Consider the following 23,171-nt stretch of genomic DNA (forward strand, 5'->3'; position numbering starts at 1 on the left):
AGACTCACTTCGGTCTGTAAACTTGGACGATTTTGAGGCGCATGCAACAGTCCTAAACCGAACCCTTAATTAGGCACGAAGAGACGATTGAAATGAATCTCCAACTGCTTTCGTTTGCAGTACTTTTTCTTCGGAGTTGTACATCTGCGGACGATGCACAGCAAAGACCCCTCAAAAACGATGATCAATCGCGGGATGGCTACCCCCGCGTGGTCTCACCGGACCTTGACGCGTACATTGAGGAGGTCATGCAGGAATGGCACTCACCCGGCCTGACTGTTGCCGTCGTGGATGGGGATAAGACGTGGGCAAAGGTATGGGATAAGTCTCCATTTACACTGACTCGGTTCTCTTAATTGGCGCGGCGATGGGACTACGCGAAGTACCACCACTCCTGTTCAATTGCGGACCGCGCCATGCAAGAACGTGGCAGATCGGTAGATCAAGTCGGAATATGATAACAAAAACAAATTCAATGTCTAAATGTTTCTAAATAGGGCTACGGATACGCGGTTCTTAATTCTACCCTGATGACGCCCCATACTCTTTTCTACACCGGCAGCACTACCAAGTCGTTCACAGCAGCCGGTCTCTCACTTCTCATTGACAATGCCACTGCTAATTCCTCCGCCTACTCCGGTCTCACATGGAAAACTCCCGTGTCCAGCGTCCTACGCGATGACTTCGTTCTCAGCGACGAGTGGGCAACGGCGCACATCACCCTCGAGGATGCTCTAAGCCACAGAACTGGTTACCCGCGTCACGATCTGGCGTCGGCGAAGACTGCCCGTGAGACGGTCCGCCTGCTGAGACACCTGCCGATGGCCACCGAGCCGCGCACTGCCTTCCTCTACAACAACAAGATGTACGGCGCCATGGGCTATCTCATTGAGGTCCTGACCGGATCATGGCTTGGTGACTTCTTCCGAGAACACTTGTGGAAACCAATGGGGATGAACGAGACGTATTTCTCACTATCTGATGCCGAGAGCAGCGGTTTGGTGCTCGCTCGCGAGTACTTTTACGATCCCATTCATAAGAAGCACTCTGAGGTTCCTCATGAGCCAGCCTCGGGGGAAGAAGGAGCGGGATCCATAATCTCGACCGTCCTGGACTATGCGAAATATCTTCGCGTCATGATGAACGAGTCGGCTCCCCTTTCAAAGGCTGGTCATCGGGAAGTCAAGACACCTCGGAACTTTGTGATCTCGTCCAAAGCTCCCTACACAGGGCCCATAACATACGCGCTTGGCTGGAATGGTGCTGTTTTTGAGGGCCACCAGACGTATTTCCACACCGGCGCCGTCACCATGTTTATCTCCGCTATGATTATGATACCATCTGAGCAGATTGCCGTCGCCGTATTTACAAATTCTGACACCAGGGTCCCCGAGGTCGTCGCGCACCATATTTTGTGGGAGCATTTGGGAGTACCCAAAGACAAGAGATACAATCTCAACAAGCAGTAAGTGGATTGATGTCAGTAACTTGCCAATGCTGAATTAAGCTAACATACGAAAAGTCATCAGTCTGAGAAAGAAGACCAACTTGAGTATCTCCGTACATGTGCTGAGCGTATATACCCATCTCTCCCAGACCCGCCATATTTACCCACCCTCCCTATCTCGGAGCATGTAGGTGACTTCTTTGATCCTGGGTATGGAACTCTCAAAGTCGACCTGGACTGCTCGAATTCTATCGACAAATGCAAGCTCCGAATTCTGGGTGTTGGTGGAGAGGAATTTGCGTACCTGGAACCCACAGTCTACCTCGAGCCCATGTCAGGTAACTCTTGGCTTGGTCGTGGCTACATCGCTGGAAGCGTTGCTGGAGAAGTTGGATTACCCTCGTTCTGCGTGCCTACAGAGTTCAAAATAGACGTCCACGGAGTAGTGACGCATCTAGGCATTGGAGTCAGACTAGAAGGGGCAGATGCCCCGCTCACATGGTTCAAGCGTGTTTGAAAACAGCAAGAGGTTGGTGCTTCAAAATGGTGCAAGTAGACTGTCTTTTCTTTTATGAGGGTAGTATCAGCAAAACTGTTGTAGTGGGCCATTTTGTAAAATATTTACAACAATAATTGAGGAGGATTGCAAAGAAAACCCCATTCCCACCCACCCACCCACAGCCACTCCAAATAGCCAAAGCGTTACGAGCTCCTCGAAACTTCACCACAACTTCCGAACTACCACTGCCTCTTACTTGGTCTCTCGCCCACTTTGAATCGCGATTTTCTTTTTGAGATCTGGTCTAATGCCATCCTTTCTCCAATTGCCGGATTACCTGCATCTTGGGCGGCAACACTTTGTTCTGCTGACGTCTTATATCTCGGGTTGTCCTTGATGTTGCTTGCTGACTGAGTTTCAGGTCGTAACACATGTACGCCATGCAACAAGTCTTCATGGATGGAATTCAAAGGTGTAACTTTTCTTGTTTGCACTCTCCAACAGTCATTTCGACGCCTAATCTCGGAGTTTAGCCTTCTAAACTGCCCCAGCATCGGGGTTTGAATGCTTGGGGATGTTCGGGTCGACGTGCACGATTGGGCCATCATCCCAGAGGCTTTATCGCGGCCACGTTTATTCCTCAACTTGTGTAGAGCTCCGTGCTTGAGTTTATTCATCATATTGTTGAGATAGTTCCGCGATGGCGAGGGTCTGAAGATGTCTTCCTTCTCGAATTCGCCATCTTGAAGGCCCCTCTGAGCTCGTCGGAAAGTGCTTGGATAAGGGGCAATCTCATCATCAGCCGGTGGATTCTTCTTCGAAGGTCTTCGGGCCCATACGGGCATTTTATACTGGGCTAATGGATATTTATCAGTAAATATTTGATTACTTATAGACTGTCATGTTACTCACGCGGTGCCTGTCTCTTAGCATGCCAATTAACAATACGAACTCCGCCACCGCCGGGTCTCTTCTTCACCAAAACGGCAGAAATAAGGCCATCACAATTGTTGAGTAAATAGGACTTGAGTTCTTTATCCGTAACGACACTTCCCAGAAAAGGCTTAAATGTAGCATAGTTCGGGTTGCGTGAACCAAATTGCATAGCAGCTTGAGCAATTGTAATTAACAAATGGTAAATCTCCAAAGCGTGTGAGCAGACGTCTTACCGGTAAGGTCATAGACCATTTCATCCAAGGCAACGAAACAATCGTTATGCAAGTTGTTAATCTCATCAGCCTGCCCGTCGAACGTTTGGAGCTCTTCAAGCTCAATCTCGGGGAGGCCTTGCCCAATCCTTTCAATGGCTGTCACGATGTAGCCCCTTAATCTAGCAAAATGGAGAAGTGGCGCTTGGTCGGCATCCTCTGCTTTCAGGTCTTGGGTCGCGTCTGTGCCTAGATACGGCGAAAGTTGCTCCAAAAAGTCAACGTACCGATTGTACTCGTCTGAGTCTTGTAGTGCTGGATTCATCGTCTTGTCAGCAGATCAAGCTTCAGCCAAGTTGTTTAAGTTTTCTAATATCTGCTTTACCTTTAGTGGAGTAGATGTTTCTGTCGAGCCTAATCTCGTGAGGAAGAACGAGACCTTTGTTCGCCATACCCTGGAAGTCGTCTTCTTGATACTCCTGCCGTTGCTCAACAAGGTTCCCACTGTAAACCTCTTGCAACTTTGAGATAATCAGGTCATGGTTTTCTTGTTGGTGCTTATTGAAAAGTGCGGTAGCATTTCGTCCGGCGGTTTCAACGAGGACCTGAAGCCCTCCTGGATGTAATTCGGCATAGTCTCAAACAAGTCAGTTTTCCAATTGTTCTTGTTGTAGGCATCAGGATAAACTTGCTTGTATATATCGTAGACCTTCCTTTCGATCGAATTGTACATGCCTGTCTCTCTGAATTCGTGCCTGCGGAGCGACCTTGGCGTGAAAGTACGGACAGAATGCCGGTCCGTGAACGCGGCAGGCCTACTCGCCACGATCCCGACCCTTCAGTTCGAGAGAGACCTATTGATCTCTAGCAGACTGAATCTATCGTCTCGGAGCTTTCGAGATGGATCGCCGCCGGGAGCGCTTCGCAGTAGCTTTGTTAGCTTTGGTTCCGACAAACATCTAAGATACACAAATGTTAGTATGAACATCTTTGCAGGTGTTTGAGTGATACGTTAGTGTTCCTACGAGTATTCTGAGAATGTTTTCCGCAAGCTGGATGGCTTTTCGAAGCACTCCCCAAACTGCTGGGTCTTGTGCACACCAGTAGTACTCTGTCGTTCATGCATTCGACCAGTTGACGGGTACAGTAAAATCAATCACTCAGCGGTCTCTCGCCCAAAATGGGAACCAGGTCCACTCTTTCACGTCGATGGCGTTTCCAACCAGCTGCTGCGCCTCGTCTTTCGCAGTATAGGCATCAGCTTTGGCAAATACTGCGGCTTCTCGCGTACGCAGGCCAAATTTTTTGTTGATCTGCGGCAGTTCCGAGATGTATAGATCATCGAGCTGGTGTGGGAGTGGCTGAGATACTTGGCTGGGAGACGGATCATCCAGGTGTAGAGTCACCGGGTCGATGTTGGGATATACCGGGTCCATCCACGAGAGGCCGTCTATTCTCCGGGGCCGCGGCTTACCCACGCAATAGTGCCTTGCGCAGCCCTGGTTGGGGACGGAGGACATATGGACGGACGTGTCTGTTGCACTTTGATAGATAGTCTTTCTGTGAGGAATGTGTTGGTAAAAGTTTAAAAAACCTTACAGCAGAAACCAAAACACTGATTATAGAAGAAAAGAGACAACGACAGTATCGAAGGGCTTTGGGACGATAAACAACAAGAGTTGGTAAAAGTGTCCGGTCGGGCATTTGTGGTCTGCTGTCATGACGCTGTTGATACAATCTCTTCTCCATCATTTACAAAAGAGACGAAATAAGGTATTTTTCCAGTTCCAATTGCATCAATTTCTCTCTCATTATTTATATGCTAAAGGTTCATCAATAGGGAAACAAAAGTCAATGAATAAGGTCAGGCAAAAGAACATGTAAGGGTGGTCACAACCTTGACTTCCAATAATGACTTCCAACGACTCCGGAAAAACCTACACAATGGTGTTGTGTAAACTCGGGTTTCATTTGGTTTGCAAGAGCACCCTCCATAAAACTTACGCATCCGGCGACAATACGAACCGCTTCCCTAGAAACTAGGGCGAGCCATAAGCGAGACGTTAAGCTTTGTTCGGCACAACAGTTAGTTTCCCTGCGTCAACGGTTATTATTAGAAAAGAACTTGGATTTTGTTTGTGCAAAACTTTTCGTGGTACATAAGCATCAGGCCAGTATTCTTAATCTGCTGGATCACGTTCTGCTACAGGAAGCCGGGCATGTCCGAGCAAGTCCGGCCGAGGAGCCAGGGCCGCTGCTAAATAGGTGGGGCCGTACAGATGATGTCGCCCGGGGCGAACGCTAAGACGTGAATAGCATGAGCTATACTACACGAAGAAAAACAGTCGAATTGGAAAGTTTCGTGCATATGAGGGACGTCCGTGAGAGTAACAGATAGTAGGAAAGCGGGAGATGATGCAGTACACGAGAGTGTTCATATCCGCGCGGCCACCAAGGAAGAAAAGCAAAGTAGCAAGCTACTGACTTTGCGTTCTTCGCTCGGTGCCTTTATATACACTATCGTCTATTATATCTGCATCTTACCACGATAAACAATTTTTAATCTGTTCAAACTTGCGACATTTACTATCTTGAATGGTGAATCCAGTCAAACTACGGGCAACAATTATCCAAGTCCGAACGCCCGAACGCCCAGCCTGACATGGACTGCATATCACCAGGCTCCAAGTAAACACAATTAGAACCAACAAAAAGTCCTGCTCATTGCTGCCAATTGTAACCAAGCCGTTACCAATCCTCCATCTTCCTCTTCTGTCCACTCACCCTCTTCTCAGGGCCCACCGCAAACCCCATCTGCTCCAAGGTAGTCTTCGCAGTTGCCTGGATCATCTCCGCCGAGAAGTCCCCGGCGGCATCTGACGGTTCGAACTGGCTTAGCTTCGGGTAAGGGTTTTCTGGGCCGTCCCTTTGGCTCTTCTGCTTCTTCCGAAGTGGGTATAACGGCCGCACTGTGAATGGCGTCGGCGCCGGCGCCGAAGCTTGGTTTGCCTTGACCGCCGAGGAGCCGGGCTCGGGGGCGACCTTTGGCTTCGTGCTTGGTGTCCGTCTGTATGAGTTCCTCCAAGCTACGGTTTTCTCCGCAGTGATATGGGTGTGCTTGGGGGTGCGGTACAAGGCGATGATGCGGTGTTGGCTTGTGTTCCAGAGCCACTGCTTCATGCCGTCTTCCACTGGCAGGTTGGTGGAAAGAACAGATCCAGCCTTGAGCTTTAAGCTTTCTAGAAGTAGATTGGGTCTGCTGTATCGCAGCAACGCTGGTTTTGGAAAGTAAGCTGGGGGACATTTCAACAAAAACTTGACCCGTGACGACTTACAAGTGAGGTTATAGACGTACTTGCCATCGGACACATAAGACTCGTTGAACCCTCCTGGTTTTTCTTTACCGTTCATGCCTTCAAGGTCCTTTCGGCTCATATAGGGAAGCCGATCGCGCGGGGTGACCACTTTGGCAGTGATGACATCGAGACGCTCCCAGAGCTGGCGGTATACCTCGGGTATAACCTTCTTGTCCATTTCAGCAGTCGCATCTGTGCCCCAGTAGCCGGCAAGGTGATCAAGACTCCTGTCATTTTCTTTGATCTCTGATGTCGCAAAATCTATCAGCGATGCCACTTGTCCAATTTGGAACCCATTTCCTTATTTCTCTACTGCTTGATCGATGTGCCTTGCGGTTGGAGGTGGTTGTCAACTCACCATCTTTGCTGAAGATATAGTCTCGGATGCAGATTTCATTAGGCGACACGGTTTTGGTGTCCCGCTCCTGGACGATGGATCCGATCTGCAACCCCTCCAACACCTTGTAGACATCAAGGCCGAAGTCTGAGTAGGGGTCGCTATGGTAACCAGCCCACAAGTCTGTGCCGTCGGTTCCTGCAACCTCCTCAATGATAGACGACCCACCGGGATGTAAATCGACGAAAGCTTGAACCAGATATAAGTCTCTCAAGTCTTCAATAGCAAAGCGATGCCATCAGGACTCACTTGTGAAATCATAAACGCAGTCATGTATGATGGTGTAGATACCCGTCTCGCGAGTCGTGTGCCAATTGACCTCATTCGCTGTAAACACGCGATGATGACGATGGTGTCTTTCGCCGAGTTTGTTCCATACCCAGCCGATCTTGTACGGACGGAGGGCTTCCTGAATGACATCAGGGTGCCACCCCTTATTGACGGCCTCGACGACGGGATCTCCGTTAGTGGTCTCAGTAATGATAGTTTCCAGGTCCTGTAGCTCTGGTTTGAAGTTGATCTCTACTCCGATTCCATCAGTATCTCATTTCCAAGGAAGTCCCTTTCCAGATAGATTATCGCGAAACTCACCAGTCACATCAAACACATCCTCTGCAAAAGTTACCCATCGTGGTTTCCCGAGCGTCCCATCATTGATTCGGATATCCTCTTTCCTGCGGGGTGTAACGAGGTACCCAACAGGACCTTGGTCTTGAAGCCACCTGAGACAATCGTCCCCGATCACGTCTGGTCGCAGCATTCGACAAACGGGGGCTGGGGCTGGCCGAGTAATATGGTTTCTCAAGGCCCCGTCCCAAGTTTTGTTCGGCAGCATCTCGGTGATGTCGTAAACCCCCATCTCCTTGCCGTTCCACAAGCAACCCCATATGACCGGGTTCTTGAGTTTCTGGTGTTCGCCAACCTCAGCGATGCTGTAGAATGGAAGCCTCGCTGCTGCCGAGCGGGCAGGGGTCGAGGCCGAGGCGATCACCGGCCTCGCAATAGCCCATGCTGGGATATCCGCGTCGACGCCTTCACTGTGGTGCGCAGGCCTCTGCTCTGGGCGAAAGAAGCTCGATGACTGATGATCCGGCTGACCGACATAGTTGCGCAAGTAACGCCATGTCAAGCCAGTCCACTCCAAAACTACGTCGTCCAACGGCGCCTGGTCCAGCTGCCGCCTCATCCACTGCCACTCGAGCTCGAAGTCGTTGGCGAGCGAAACCGTAACGTATCCCAGAATTTTCCAACGCAGGAAAGCAAGACGAGCGTTGCCCATGCACAACTCTCTATCGTGGCTGGGGGAGCTCGCTTTGTACAGCGTCTTGGACTTTCTGTTCTCCAGGGACGCCTTTCCATATTGGAACAGCACGTCGGCGAAATCTGCGTTGCCAGCGAAGCTGGGCCTCAAGGCTGGACGCATCCGGTCAAGGTACTCGCCAAAACTATCGTCTTCGTACGGTATGGGCCTAGTCCTTACGGGCAGTGCCGCTTGGCCGAGGAACCCCAGAGCCTGGTAGAACAGCTTCGACGGTCTCTTGCTCTCAGGGCTGACTTCCTCCAGGTCGGAAAGCCGATTGTACGGCTTCACCATCTGGTCGACACAATCAATCGCGGTAGCCTCGTTCATGATTGAGCGGCCGTAGAGCGCTATTACGAACGACATGAGTGAATTCCGCAACGACGTATCGGCATACACCGTCCCACACCAGACGTCGTACTCTTCGGCGTACCACGGCCGCAGTCTTTTCAGGTCTAGTCGTCTTTTCCGCAACTTCTCCGCCACAGCCTTCATACTCCTATTGAGCTCGTCGTACCTCGAATACTTGAACGGTATCTCCATGATCTTCGCGGGCCGCATCTGCGTTTCATCATTGATTTTCTTGGACTTGCCCTCGCAGACCCACGACCACCGCAGGCTTGAGCAGCCATACTTCCTGACGTGGATATTCCAGAAGTCAGAGGTCGTCAGGGCGCAGGGAAAGATGGCAGGAATGCCGAGCAGCGTGTCGAGGAAGGGGTTAACAGGGGACCAGCTGTCGTATCTAAAGTGCAAGCTAGTCTCGCACGTTTGAGGGCTCATCCCGCACATGCCGAGATACAGGAGGCGCCCGGCCGAGGTTGCCCAGTGATTTTTCATGGCGGTTCCGAACACGGCATTCTCGAGAGAGTAGCCTGCTTCCGCCCACCTCTCCTCCTTGAAGAACTAGATTGCGGTTATCGACAAGGGTTAGAGTGTGATCAGGGTCGAAAGAGAGATCGCGGATGTTCAACTTACGAGCTCCTTTGTATGACATGGCAAGCAATTAGACCTAGGCATCATGTCGTGGAAGCGGCGAGAGAGCGCATGCTGTACCAATTTAGTTGGATGTTTATTTGCATCGTCCGACCTCCGCAGGGGTGAAAGTAGCATACCGCTAATTCATGGAGCATCTGCGAACCAATGACACGATCAGAAAAAGTCTTCACGGGGGTGAGGTAATAACCCTACGGTTTTGGCCATCCCAACTGCAGCCTGCCTCCCTTCTGGATCCTCGGGCGTGCTCTCTATGAACACCGGCTCCATATACGTCAGGGCCAGCGTCATCCAGTGCCACGTGGTCCTTTTCTTGTCCGGGACCTGCAAAGTCCTGCCAGTCACGCCCGGATACTCGTCTGGCATGTGGAACCCCCAGAAGAAGTAATGGGCGTTGTCGTCGAGCACTTTACGGGCCTGCTCCTTGCTGATGCGGGACTCGGGAGGGAGAGGGGCAACGCGGTAGATGGCGGTGTCAGCCCAGGTTTGCGACCCGTTCCCAGAAGAGACGGGTTCGCATATATCGCGAGCGCGTGTGTCAAGAAAGCTTGCTACCCTACGGAGGAATGCTATCAGACTGTGCCGTAGCTGCGTTGGTGTACGGAAGAGAGACTCACCACTCTTGATCCAAGACCTCACTAAGAATTCGGTTTGCGATCTCTATGACCCTGCTCAACTTGCGCCAGTGCTCCTTGTTGTCGATGTCGACCGACAACTGCTTAGGATCCGAGTTGAAATAACTCGCCCATCTCTCCTTCTGAAAGAGTTTGAACCACTTGGTTTCGTCCACTTCCACAAAGTCCCGTTCCACCCAAGAGGCCAACGTGGGGTTGGACGGCTTGTAGATATTAAACAAGGAACTTCCGCCTTTCTTATCGTCGATAATGTAAGCATCATCATCGTTCTCGTATGCTTCGTTTGTATCCTCTTCGTTCTCGCTCGAGTCGCTGCTGTTGTACCCCGAAAGCCCCCTCGGCAGCACCAGCCGCGGCGTATATGGCTCGAGCTGTTGTAGGACGAGGGCCTCGTATGCGCGGAGCCCTCCAAAACGTAGTAGCTGCAGGTGCTCTGCGAAGAAAAGCCGATCGAGATCAAAGGCATTCGGTTTCGGAGTGGGTGTATAGTCACGGAAGTCGGTGCCTTCGGCGTCCAACTCCGGGAAAAAGGGTTGAGCCCACCATGGCAGCTTGGGGTCATTTGCTGCCATCGCTGCTTGGCAGTTTGAAGGACGACAATAGGGTGTGGTGTTTCAACAGAGTTGGTACAATTCGGTAATATGGCACCGTGTTCTGGTTCTAGAAGGTTTGATGAGACGGATGGGTGGACACGTCTTCAACTAAACAGCAACGACAGAGACGAGTATTATCATTCGAGACTACGTTGGCGTGTCTCTCCGGCGCTTAACGTCTAAGATGAGAGGCGCTACGGCTATGGTGTTTAATCAACCCGGCCATGATGCCACGCCCCGAGCATATGGCTGCTCGCTTGAACAATTATGAAAACAGTCTTTCCAGGGAATGAATTGCTTGCCACAACATAAAGGCTTTCATGTTCCTTGACAGGAGATGGAATATTTAGAACAAGAGGTAGACAAGGGAGGAGCAAACACTATCAATCCAATGTATCAAAGTAGTGCATCCACTCTTCTGGAACCATCTTCAGGGAGACTTTGTGTCACCATGAGCACTCCCTGACCGAGGTGAGCTTTAACAAAGCTGGCTGCCACGATTTCGAACATGGAAGGAAATGGACCCAGAGGCGAGGACGAAGTCAAAGCCATATGCGGTTGATAAGGCCATTATACATGGGAGGAACGTTCAGCAAGGGGCACCCAGATGGCTCCTCTCGGTCAGTCATCATCCAGCCAAACAATGATCCTTTTTATGCCGAGTGCGCCGCAGATCGGTTGGCCAGACATGGAAGCTGACGGCAAGGGGATTCATTAGGTCAGTCTCATAGTCACCAACGACCGATCCATACATACCCCCGAGAAGATCCTTGAGCAATCTACACAGCATCACATCTGAGAAACTGGTTTGAAGTGTCTATGGCTTGTATTGCCGTCTATTTACTCTTTCTACTCTCTTATTCTTACCCCCTCATTCCCTGTCGCCAGGAACCTCTCTCCTCGCCCGCGGGATCCTCCAATCCCGCAGCGAGATGGTCATTCCTCATCCGGCGATTTCATTTCAAAGGGGAATCTCATGGGTGCTCGTCAAAGAAATCATAAACAGGCCCGTACCATGCAACCCGCGTTACCGAAAAAAGACTTTTGTAAGGCTTGTGACAAATGGAAGGAAAGCGATCTCGTGGCGACTCGTTTAGATGTCGTCCTCGTCGGAGAAGACCTCCTCACCACGCTTGCGGCGGGCCATGCGGTCTGGAGAATTGAGTAAGCAAATTTGTACAATGACATTGTCAGGTAATGGATGGGACTCTAGACTTACCCTTCTTCTTCTTGCGGAGCTCGGAAGACGACAACTTGACCTTCTTCTTGGTGCTGACAATCTTGTTGCCCATGGCGTCGAACTTCTCCTCCTCCTCGGCATCGTCACCCTTGAGGCGGGGACCAGAGCCCTGGCCCTGAACCCAGTTGTGACCGGAAGGAGTCATCTTGCCGTCCATGACAGCCCAGACCTCCTCAGTGATGTTCTTGGTGAACTCGGCAGAGTGAGTAATGATGATGACACCACCCTCGAACTTCTTCAGGGCCTTGGACAGGGCACCGAGAGAGTCACGGTCGAGGTAGTTGGTAGGCTCGTCGAGGACGATCAAGTGAGGGCGCTGCCAAGAGCAGGCAGCAAGGACGACCTTGACACGCTGGCCACCGGAAAGACCGCGCATGCGGGAGTGAGAAACCAGCTCGGCGTCAAGACCGAAGTTGGCGCAGTGGGTCTCGATTTCCTTGCGGACCAGAGGACGGAACTGACCAGAGGCAAGGGCCTCCTTCATGTCAACCTCGGCAACCATCTTCTGGTGAGAAGCCAGAAGCTCGTTACGGGGCAGCCAGACGTTGTCAGCGGACATCATGGGAGTCCAGCGCTCGTTCTTCTGGCCGACATTGTCACCGATGGCGAAAGAGCACTCGTACTCGTAGGAGTTCTTGAACTTTCTGCGGGAGTTGATGCCAATGATGCGGCGCTGGGTACCCTCGATCTTGAAGATCTTGTTCATGGCCTCCTCATCAGCGTCGGTGATGATCTTGTTGGCACGGTCCATCGTCTCACGATCCTCACCAGTCTGGAAACGCCACTGGATGTACTCAGAGGGGGTCGAGTCCAGGTGGTTATCGATGTGAGCGAAAGCGTGCTGCTTAATGTAGGCGATACGAATGTTCTCGTGCTGGTAGATCTCACCCTGGGTAGGGACGAGCTCACCGGTGAGGACGTTGATGAGGGTGGACTTGCCGGCACCGTTGGGACCAATGACAGCAATACGGGAGCCGAGAGAGCACTGGAAGGAGATGTCCTGGATCTGAGGCTTGCTGGTACCGGGGTACTGGAAGGACATCTTGCTGGCACGCAGGATGGCCTTGGCCTTGGTCTTGACACCCTCCAGGAAACCAGGCTCGGGGAAGGTGAATTCCATCTCGGAGTCACTGAGCTCGTAGTAGGACTTGGCAGCAGGGTTCTTCTTGACGAACTCCTTAAGGTTACCACGGTAGCGCTTGAGCTTGAAGCGCTCGTAGTGGACAATGTGCTGGCAGACGTTGTCGAGGAAGGCAGAGTCGTGGGAGACGATGATGGAAGTGCAGGGGGAGTTGATGAGGTAATCCTCGAGCCACTTTACGTTCTTCACGTCCAAGTGGTTGGTGGGCTCGTCGAGAAGCAGGATATCGGGGGCCTCGAAGACGGCACGGCACAGAGCGAGCTTCATCTTCCAACCACCAGAAAGGGCAGAGATCTCACCCTTGACCATGCCGTCGGTGAAGCCGAACTCGTTGAGCTTGGACTCGACATCAGCCTGGGAGGTCTCGACACCAGCATCCTGGAGCTTCTTCATGGTCCAGTCGATAGTGGTCATCTCAGTGTCAGCGGAGTCAAGGTCGTGCTCGACGAAGACGGTCTTGACCTCGGACTGCTTGGGGAAACCCTCGACCTGCTCGTTGTTGATGGCGCGCATGAGGGTGGACTTGCCGGAACCGTTGGGACCGCAAAGACCGTAGCGCTGACCACGCTTGAGACGGAGGTGAGTCTGGTTAAGCAGGATCTTGGCACCGTAGGCGAGAGAGAAGGTGCAGTTGCAAAGGTCCTCACCCTCCTCATCATCAGGGTCAACCTCAGCCTCCTCGGCAGCACCGGGGGAGGCACGCTTGCGGAAGTCGTCAACGACCTTCTGGGCATCCTCCTCGCCGACAACGACAGAGATGTAAGGCTTGAGGGCCTCAGTCCAGACGATGGACTCGATCTCCTTCTCGTCGATGAGCTGGCCAGCGATGTTGGCAGCGTACTGGAGAACGATGTCGAGCTTCTCGACCTTGGCCTTGTGCTTGGAGGGGATGGAGTCCTTGAGCTTGGGGAGAACGACGTCCAAGTCGGAGTCGTGGCGGACCTCGGGGATCTTGCCGTCAACGACGTTACCGACACGGGTGAGGGTATCGAGAGCCTGCTTGGTCTTCTCACGAGCCTCGGGGTCGGCCAAGTTGTCGTAGTTCTTCTGGAGACCAGGCATCATCTTGGGCAAGAAAGGAGCAACGATGTTGGGGTCGTCGACGAGCTTGCACATGTTGTCGACAATGACGGCGGCCTTACGCTTGATGGCAGTCTCACGCTCAGCGAGACCACGGTCAAGAAGGGGAACCATGAGGGCAAGAGTGGGCTCCTGGACCTCGGTGACGAAGGTAGTGGCACCGAGCAAGTGAACAGTCTCGGGACGTTCTCAGGCTTGGCGATACACTTGATGAGCTCGGGAATGAAGCGCTCGATATCGCGGTTGACAATGAGCTGGCAGATCTGCTCCATGGTCTTGTAGGCGCGCTCCTTGACCTCCTTCTTAGTGTCCCACATGGACTCGGAGACAACGGGAATCAAGTCGGGGACGCGGTAGCCGACCTGGGCGGGGGCGGTGCGGACGACGGTCTCGAGGACGTCGAGGGCAGCCATCTTCTCCTGCCACTTCTGGGCCTCAAGAAGAGACTTCTTGACAGGCTCGAAGACACCCTTGACAGCGTTGGGGTTGATAGCCTCAGCGATGGCGAGGGCAGCCTGAGTGGCGGCATTCTTGACACCGGTGATCTTGTCGCCAGCGGCGGCAAGGACATCGGGCAGAAGGGCGACGAGGAAGGGCTCGACGTGGGCGGAAACCTCGGCGTGCTGGGCGATGGAGGTGATGGCAACGGCAGCCTTCTCACGGGCGGCAGCGTCCTTCTTGTTGTTGAACAGCTTCCTCAGGGCCTCGATGCTCCTGCGGGGAAATCCTTGTCAGCGCTGATGCTCCAGAAAATTTTTGTGTGTGAACCGAAAATAGCTCGCCGCTGAGTGGCCAGGATCGGCCGTCCTGCGTCGCAGCGGGTCGGTAGGATAACCGCCCGGAGGGGGGCGAGGGGTGAATTGCGAGGGCGGAAAAAAAAATTCTGAATTCTTTTTTTTTTTGGAGAATCACCCCCAAGGCCGTGGACACGGTGGCTCGGAGGTGAATCCGCCCAAAGACGATTGCAGAATATGCATCAGGAAAAGGGACTAAAACTTACTTGGTGGGAACATCCTGGTCCTCGATGCGGCCGTTCATGAAAGAGGCCAGAGCGTTGGAAGACTCCTTGATGTCGGAAGCCTCCTTGGAAATGGTGAGCTTCTGCATAAGCTCGTCCAAAACCTTGACGGACTGGGCGTTCTCGGAAGACATTATGACGGATGGTATTATGTCGATCGGGAGGAGTGGGTTTGTTGGTATGGTCGGGTGAAAAAACTCGCTGGTCTGAACGTCTAAAGCGTCTAGATGCGAAGTCTATGATCTATCGTAACCGAAAAGGTGACGGAGTCGATTTGGAGGATGGGAAGGCCCGCGGGAAGAGACGACGACTGGAGGATCGTTGTTCTTCTGCTCTAAGATGGCGCTTCGGAGGGATTTGTCTCTGAGCTTCTTGCGAAGGCGGGAGGGTTTGATCAGGGCGAGAATCGCTCTTGATAAACCGTCGCAGACAGGAGACGGAAGAGAATCAAATGATTGAGTGGAGCTACGTCTGGAGGAAGACGAACAACCAAGAAGAAAGGGAATGGGAGGTTTGGAGAGGAAGAGGTTCAAGAGTAGGAAGAGAGGAGAGAGGGAAAAAGAACGGGAGAGGGGTGAGGGCGGCGGGCTGGAGTTTTTTATCTCTAGCGTCGAAAAAAAATTGTTGCGTCCTGGCTTGTGTTATCGGTCCTGGGTACCTACAACAGGTCGCCCCCCTCCTCGTCCCTCGTCCTGCTCCTCGTTCCTGTCTAGTTGGCAGTGTGTCCTTCCCCTGTGCCCCTCCAGTCCAGTTCAGTCCAGTGGCCCCCCTCCCCTCTGTCCCGCCGCCGCCGCCGTCGCCGCCCTCCCACCAAAAACTTTTTTTTCCCTCCCCTTCCCTCGCTCGCTGAGGGCCCAAAAGTGTGCCCCTCGCTTTCTGGCCCGGCGACGGCGACGCTAGCGGCAAGGGTAGCCCCACCACAGGAAAAAAATCAGAAACTGCGGAAACCTCCCCTCTTCCCCCTCCTTCCCTCTTCTGCCACTGCCTGACGGAGGGGAGGTGCGTGCCTTGCCTGACTGGCCGTGGTTGGGTGTCACTGTGTCCCCTGGCGAGTAATGTCTTATCGGAGGGGTTAATTCCCTTATCTGACCCCGCGCTAGTCCTCAACGGGCTAAATGGAAGGGCGGTGAGTGGGAAAATGCCCGCCCATGCACCAATGCATTTCCAGCCTTTTGCAGGACCCACGGACACTTTGCCATTTGCCATTCCACCACCTAGCCCGGATCTGGGCGTGTCGATGTGCCATCCTGGATATTTTTCCTACGTCGCTGCGGGCCCGGCTTGGTTCTTGACGCCTTCGTTTTGATCGTTATTTTTTTATTGTTGAGTTGCCGTTGCCCAGGGATCCCGGTGCAAACTGTCCAGTCTCTGTTGGTTGCCAGGTCCCTCCGAACAATGACCATCGCTATGTCACAGTCCGTCGAGCTCGACAAGCCATCTTGGCCTTGCTGTTCTAAATAATGTAGTGTCTTCCCCCTGGGGCATGGAGGTCCGCGCTGTTGAGACGGAGCAAACCTCCGAGATATTCCCATTACCTGCCAACGTCGTTGTTTCTGCCTTGGATGTTGTTGCAGGTGGGAAATCCCAGTGACGACTCTCGGACCGTGTCGGTATTCTCTTTTCCAGCTCATACTGTGAAGTCTCACAACGTTCTACCTCCCACATGTGCCTCGTCGCCTTGCGTGGTTACCTTGCCGTGCTTGCCATGAACCGTGGCTAGGGGTGCTGGTGTCAGGGCCCACGGTGGCGGACAAGTTCACGTCGTCAAGTTTCCCCATCGTGATCCTGGCCACCGGCCTCACGCCTCCCACAAACGCACCGCACAGAGCAAGCTGACGTGAAGTGACTGTTGGCCCAGTGGCTCAGGGCATGATAAGCCCTGCCTTATCCCATGCGTCTAGTGTAATATGGGGAAGAATGAAAAAAGGGGTGAGACGACCATCGTCCAGGTGTAACTGCCCGTCCCCTGTCGTTTCCAAGCCACATGAGTCGTCCCGGCCAGGGAATGGAATATCAGAATGCATAGCAGAGCCGTGCAGGCGGCGGACAAATGTCACTGGTGGTGGGTGCTGGACGCGACAGACCTCACAATCCCTTGCGCCTCGGCTTCGCCACCCTGGCTTACTCTCATACCGCTTTTGCCTTCCCAGTACAATATCCGAACTGGTTGGCTGGCTGGCTGGCTGGCACGGCTTGGCGGCAATGCACATGCGAGGAACAGCGCTAGAAACCCTCCAACAAAATTTGACTTTCCCATGGGGAACGTCCCTGGATAATTTTGCCAAAAAGTTTCCCCCTTGCTACGCATGTATCATAGTATCATTTTCGGGAATGACGACGGCCCATGTGAAAACAGGTCGTCCCATCTTTTCTTTCGACCCGACATCATTATCAAAGTTTTCCTTCAATTGCCTGTAGAAGCTTGCCGGGCTGGTCATGGTTGGCTGGCATTGGGTTCTTTGGCGTTCCGGTCCTTTCGGATCGTCCCTTTTTGCCACGGCCTGCCCGATTCGATCTTGAATCATTCAGACGCCGTGGCCATCATCTAGCAGGTCCGAGTCCGTCTGGGCCTTTGTCCGCTCCTGTACTGGCTACCCCCCAGTCTTGTCTAGTCAAGACAGTGAGAGTAAGGATTGGTGGAACGCTGATGAAGCACGGTGGTCTAGGCTGACAGGCAAGCTGCACACCGAGCCTGGCCCACGAGGCTAGACGAATCCAAGACCTACCCGGATGTCTTGAACTGCCTTCACTGGCCTCCGGGTCCTCACCTCTGAGAATATTCCTCGAGAACAACGGCTCGATATTCTAGGTTGGCTTTGTGATATGAAGTCCTGAACCCCATTGCCTCTCATGAAGTAGGGTCTACCCATCGCCATCTAAGATGCCGAGACGTAAATGAGATGTCTCCAAGCTGTGGTCCCCAGGCTGTTGTCACCGCCCGGTAGATGGCTGCACGGAGGAGGCATGGTCAGGTAACACGCATCCATCGGTGACGAGGTGGGCTGGCATGGTCATCCAAGGACGTCGGCGTTCTCCCCCAGCATCTTGAGAGACGTCGTTGATATTAAGATGTCCACGATATCGCCTTCTTATCGATACGATACGTTCAGGCCACCAGCTCATCCTACAAATGGCGGGGTGTGATAAGCCCGGCCGAATGCGCGCGCCTCACTCGTTCGCCGTGCGCTTCCTGCTCTCCACGATAGCGCCAAAACACTCCACAAAATCGTGGGGCCCCGTAGAATTTTTCTTCACCATCGCCCGGTCATCGAAGCCCGTCATTTTTTAGGCCGGGCAACGAAACTGGCATGGGCCGCACGCCCTCCCGCCCTTGCTGGCCGCCCAATGTGACGGATGCGCGAGGTCCCGGGACTTTGATCGTTCGGTCTGAGTAAGATGCTCGACGTCTTCACATGCTGGAGTGCTTGTTTCATGCAAACGAAAAGAAGAAAAAGTAACAAAAAGGAGAAAAAAAGGGGCTTCCGATTCCCGGTGATAGGTGTTGCCTCAGGCTCAAGTGCCCTGTAAGATGCTGCTGACTTTTTCCGTCCACTATTGGTCTCGGACTTTATTCGGGTATTGCACTCAATGGGCTCGCTCCGATTGGCCTCTGGGAACTCCTTTCCTCGAGTCCAATCCGGGTCTCGCGGTGACGCTGATGCAACATGTTACTGTAGACCCTTCATCCGTCCCTGAGGCATGGCAAAGCCATACGTTCTTGACGACGACGTGCCTCCAGGCTGGACCGGCGTATAAGCATCAATTGTCTTTTCCATGAGACCAGACCACCCAGAAAGGAGCTTCCGAACAGCTGTGAATGTTGAACCGCCGTAGCAGAGCTGTCGGGTCTCGTCAGGTTTCACTTCGAGGCATCGAGTTGCAACACTCCATGTTCAGCAATCACAATGAGGGGCGATGGACGAACTGGATATGGTCATTCCTTGGAAACATCGGGCAAACCATACTACTACAGCTTGTCATTCGGCTTTTTGCTCGCATACAGCCGTGCTTGATAATTCCAGACGGTTGCTTTTGGGGCATCAATCACTGACAACGTCCAGCTAGGCCAGAGATTTGGGCAACGACACAGAGGCCAGCGCGCTTCATTACCGGCTTCGTCAGACGACATCCCGCAGAATGGTTCTGGCTCGTAAACCTGCTATGACGTGGCCTAGATCATCTACGAGAGTTTTTGCAAGAGTCAGCACCCACCCAGTCACCCCCGATAGATGCTGTGACGTCTACTGATACTTTGATTTCGCAGTACTCGAAACCACCCGCCGACGTAGCCTCATCCACCGGAACCGGCCCTTGTCCCGACAAATCCCCCACAATGACCTAGCGAGACGAAAGGCGCCGGTCTGTGCCTTTGCGGCGTAGATCTCTAGACCAATATTGTCGCCCTTAGGGACGTTAAGCAAGCATATCCTAGTGAGCGGTAGTCAGACTCTGGACAATGTGTTCGTCTGCGCACGTCACACATCCAAAGTTTACATGACCCAGTAGGCCGCCCCTTATCGATACTACACTTGCACTTGCTTCCTAAGTGTTGGTGGCAGTCAACAGCACGCCAATCTTATCCAGGCCCCAACATCGATCAACAACCGCGGAGCAAGCATAGAAGGTTTCGAAAACATCGAAGGGTACAAGAGGTCGACAAAGGCAACAAATAACTACAAGCTTGCCGAAGACAACACGCAGCCAGCTTAAAACATGTGGGTTCCCCCGGGGTGCCTATCAGAGTCTTCTTGTAGAGATCTTGGCCCAAACCAACGCCAGCTGTAGATATAACGTCAGTCTGCGGTCTGGGGGCTTCGTGAGTCGCCGTCCTAGGCGACTGGACACCAGACCCCTCGTCCCCGAACCCTGTGCCAGTGACTCAGCCACCACGTTCCCCCGACGAGCTGACCGCAGCCTTTCAGATCTCCCTCGCGTTACCCAACATACCAAGAATAGTCAAGGTGACAAACGGCTGGCTTATTGACCAACTTTCTCAAAATTCCGGCTCGGATGCTGTCGCGGAAGATTTGATTGCGGACAATAACGGTTACGCCGATAATTCGCAGCAGGGCAACTTGGTAAGCTGCGATGGTGATGCTTCGTTCTTCAAGGCCATTTCGTATTATTTGTTGCCATGACATTCTGGGATGCTTCAAGTGTTTGCTTACAATGAAGTGCCTACGCTCTGTACCGCCGACACCTTGCATGAGTCCACCATTCGGTATACCGCCTATCACCATCGCTTTCACGTTCCCTTGAATTCTTATTCCGGACCAAAAGACGTAAGAGGTCTAAGCATAAAAGCCGTCTGTAAAGACGAGGTCGCTAGACTTGACAGGCCGAACGAAGTGTTGCAGGCCCCCGTACCTTGTAATATCCATTCCATAATTGACGGTTTATGCGTAGCTGTTGTTTGATCGTCTCGGGTGAGAGTTGTGTATGGGTCACCTGCTCTCTACCATGGTCAAATTTGGTATCAAGATTGTATTCGAGCACCGAAACTTCGGAAGCAGAGTCGAAGTGGCAATCTCAGGTCTTCCAGGTGCCGCCCTCCCTCGTACTGAATGTGACGCATGAGCACGCGTTCGAGAAACAAGACGATGCTTCCAGCACCGAGAGACTATCATCATGTTCTGAGGTACAGTTTAAACGGTGGGAGGATTGGAGGGGGATTTAGCCGCTGCCGGTCCCTGGGTGAGAGTGCGTAGAAGACCTGGGCAGTGGTCAGGCATCTCGGGGGTCATATCGCGTTGAGAGCGCGGAGGCCGTTGTCCGCCGCACACTGCGCTGCGATGAGCATTTTTCCTGGGAGAAACGACCCGAATAACATAGCGAAGGGTCCGCAAGGATGCTGGACGAGTGTTATGACAGGCAGTTCTGTATTTAGGGAGTGACAAAGCTGGTATCTCAAGGGATTGAGAAATGATTTTAGCAGTGGTTAGTCCTTGTCTATTGTCATAGTTACATGCCGTCTATTCGCATCGGCCATACATAGCTTTGAGGGCTTCGCTCTTGGCGATCCCCAAGGCAACATGTTGACATGGTATTTTGGCCTTTACCCGCCGGCAGCAAGCAGGAAGCCGAGCAGGAGACCACTTCAGTTTACCGAGGTCTAAGTGTTTCCCTTGAAACAAGGTGTACGAGACGTGGGCGATTGTTGTAGCTGGTTGCGTCTGCTTGAAACATTATCAATCCTTTGAGAAAGTGATGTCACAGGAAGGTAACAGTGGGCATCTGCCAGCCGGCGAAACCAAAACAAATCACGGCGCAGCCTCTTATCCATTCAATTAGTGGTTTGTTTTTGCTCTCTTTCACCATGAGAACTTGTACCAACTCCGCCCTTCCTATACGTCTACCGATGTTGAGGTTCATTCATTCATGCATGCTTCTGCAAGGGCTGGGCTTTTAATTGCTACTTGAGTTTCACTCGGACACGCGATATCGGTTCTCATAAAATGTTTGGCATACCAAAAACAACAAAACAGGGGCCATTAAGTAGTCATGCCTGTATTCGTATGGAACAATGTACAACCAGAGGACTATTTATTGTATTAGGAACTTGAGATCTCTTGCGTCGCACGAGCTTTGCCAGAAGGCTGAGCTCATTGTTCCGGTATCCCCTATCATGAAACCCACAGACCATTGCAGCTGATTATGCCTAGCCCCTTGAGATTATTTTCCGGTATATGCTTCTTGTACCACTACCGTCATGAACGTCGAATGTCGAGCGTGGGTCTTTCGGGACACCATCCCATGTAGTTCTAAGGTCTTGATGTTTCATTCGGCTCTCGCGCCGGCTCCATCCCTACCACCTCCCTCCATGGGACTAGACAGAACCCCTTAATTGGTCAGAAAGACTATTCTCGAGGATATTGCCTTGGTAATACAACAGATGCTTCACAGTTTGACTGAGAATCTTTGTTCTAGACTTTGGCAATAAGATCTAATTGTTACAGAGCAAAATGTAATATGAGCCTAAGCCAGAACCATCGAAAGCAGTCCTTCTGATTCTGATTGAAAGAGATTTCTCTACGCAATTAGAACAATAAGCCAAGGTTCATCCCGAAATACGAGGTTGGTTCTAGGTCTCATGTCAACTCGGGCAATAGAGTGTTAACGGAAGGCAAGATTGTATTTTCCCCTCCTTCGAACGGACTCCGTCACTCTGGCGAGACTATCTTGATTTTTTTTCACAGTTCCAAGCCGCATTAAATTCCAAACGACATTTCCTACCAAGGCGAGCACGATGGCAGAAGCTCTTGATCAGGCAGCTGAGGCGTTACTACAATACGATGAGAATTGGTATCAGAACAACAGTCGAGAATACCCAGAACACAGCATAGACGACGACGACGGCGAAGACAATGATGACAACGACAATAATGACGTGACAGACAGTTTACTGGCGCATGCAACTCGATCCAATGACAACTCAGCTCAGCTCAACGCAAGTCAAAGACCGGGAGGTCAACACGCACCTCTGCACATCCAGCCGCCACCCGCGAAACTCGCAAACCAGGGGACATGGGAGTTCATTGAATTCATACCCGCCTGGACTGATCCACTATGGGATGGACACGACACAGTCATGATTGACGATGACCTGAACCATCTTGTCCGCAAAAAGGGGTTGCTGAACAGATTACGGCCTGCGCAACTGCCCCAAGACCGCAGCCAGAACCCGACTGCGTTCGCACTTCGATTCGGTATTCATCCCGATCGCAAAGACGGACGTTCCAGGCTTACGCCAACACGCTCAACGTTTCGCAAGTTCAAGGTCAACGGCGTCGACAGTATAGATATCAAGGGTGACTACATCGTGAAGCAGGCAGAGAAATACGCCGCAAATTCTGGTCTGGACGACGTTGATGCGTTGCTTGAGAGGTATTCGCAGATGACGCCGAGAGATATCAGGCAGTCATCGGAGACCGAGACGTTTGTACTCCAGGCGATGCAAGATATGCAAGACGATGAGGATTGGCAGTCTTTAGTCTTCGGTGGTGTGACCACGCACGAGGTACGCTCCGAGTAGTACCAGTGGTGATTTATAAGCTAACCAGATGGTAGCTTTTGGAAGACGGAGTGTTATCGTTGATGAACACGTACGGCTGTAACTTGGAAAATGACTTGCATAGGTATATGTCCCTCCTTCTACCACGTTATTTAATGTCTGTGTTGAAACGTTAACCCCAGGCTTCTGGAACGAGGGAAGTGGAACGCGGCAACGTGGCGAGGAGATTCGCCCGAGAACCCACGACTTGTTTACCAAGCTGGCAGTATCAAGGGTGAATGGGACCCAAAGGTGAGACGAGTCGTTGAAT

General features: G+C 52.3%; 5 protein-coding genes across 5 annotated transcripts; 2 read left to right on the top strand and 3 right to left on the bottom strand.

Moving 5' to 3' along the window:
- Window positions 1-530: 530 nt before the first annotated feature.
- Window positions 531-1,469, top strand: ColSpa_11031 (UPF0303 protein; the record flags this gene model as incomplete). Its single annotated transcript, XM_049277243.1, has 1 exon — window positions 531-1,469. One exon carries the CDS (start codon window positions 531-533, stop codon window positions 1,467-1,469), a length of 939 nt encoding a protein of 312 aa, XP_049133200.1.
- Window positions 1,470-4,254: 2,785 nt separating this feature from the next.
- ColSpa_11032 (uncharacterized protein) lies at window positions 4,255-4,614 on the bottom strand (the record flags this gene model as incomplete). Its single annotated transcript, XM_049277244.1, has 1 exon — window positions 4,255-4,614. The coding sequence occupies one exon, from the start codon at window positions 4,612-4,614 to the stop codon at window positions 4,255-4,257; it is 360 nt and encodes a 119-aa protein (XP_049133201.1).
- Window positions 4,615-5,842: 1,228 nt separating this feature from the next.
- ColSpa_11033 (putative cytochrome b5) lies at window positions 5,843-10,350 on the bottom strand (the record flags this gene model as incomplete). The annotated part of the gene is made up of 7 exons (XM_049277245.1): window positions 5,843-6,387; window positions 6,430-6,711; window positions 6,809-7,036; window positions 7,097-7,369; window positions 7,439-9,053; window positions 9,339-9,699; window positions 9,761-10,350. The coding sequence occupies 7 exons, from the start codon at window positions 10,348-10,350 to the stop codon at window positions 5,843-5,845; spliced, it is 3,894 nt and encodes a 1,297-aa protein (XP_049133202.1).
- Window positions 10,351-11,464: 1,114 nt separating this feature from the next.
- On the bottom strand, window positions 11,465-14,984 carry ColSpa_11034 (elongation factor 3; the record flags this gene model as incomplete). Its single annotated transcript, XM_049277246.1, has 4 exons — window positions 11,465-11,523; window positions 11,591-13,964; window positions 13,994-14,546; window positions 14,833-14,984. 4 exons carry the CDS (start codon window positions 14,982-14,984, stop codon window positions 11,465-11,467), a joined length of 3,138 nt encoding a protein of 1,045 aa, XP_049133203.1.
- A 7,454-nt stretch (window positions 14,985-22,438) lies between these two features.
- On the top strand, window positions 22,439-22,882 carry ColSpa_11035 (uncharacterized protein; the record flags this gene model as incomplete). The annotated part of the gene is made up of 1 exon (XM_049277247.1): window positions 22,439-22,882. One exon carries the CDS (start codon window positions 22,439-22,441, stop codon window positions 22,880-22,882), a length of 444 nt encoding a protein of 147 aa, XP_049133204.1.
- Window positions 22,883-23,171: the final 289 nt, after the last annotated feature.

This window comes from Colletotrichum spaethianum (assembly GCF_022836535.1).
Source record: "Colletotrichum spaethianum MAFF 239500 DNA, contig41, whole genome shotgun sequence".
Lineage (NCBI taxonomy): Eukaryota > Fungi > Ascomycota > Sordariomycetes > Glomerellales > Glomerellaceae > Colletotrichum > Colletotrichum spaethianum.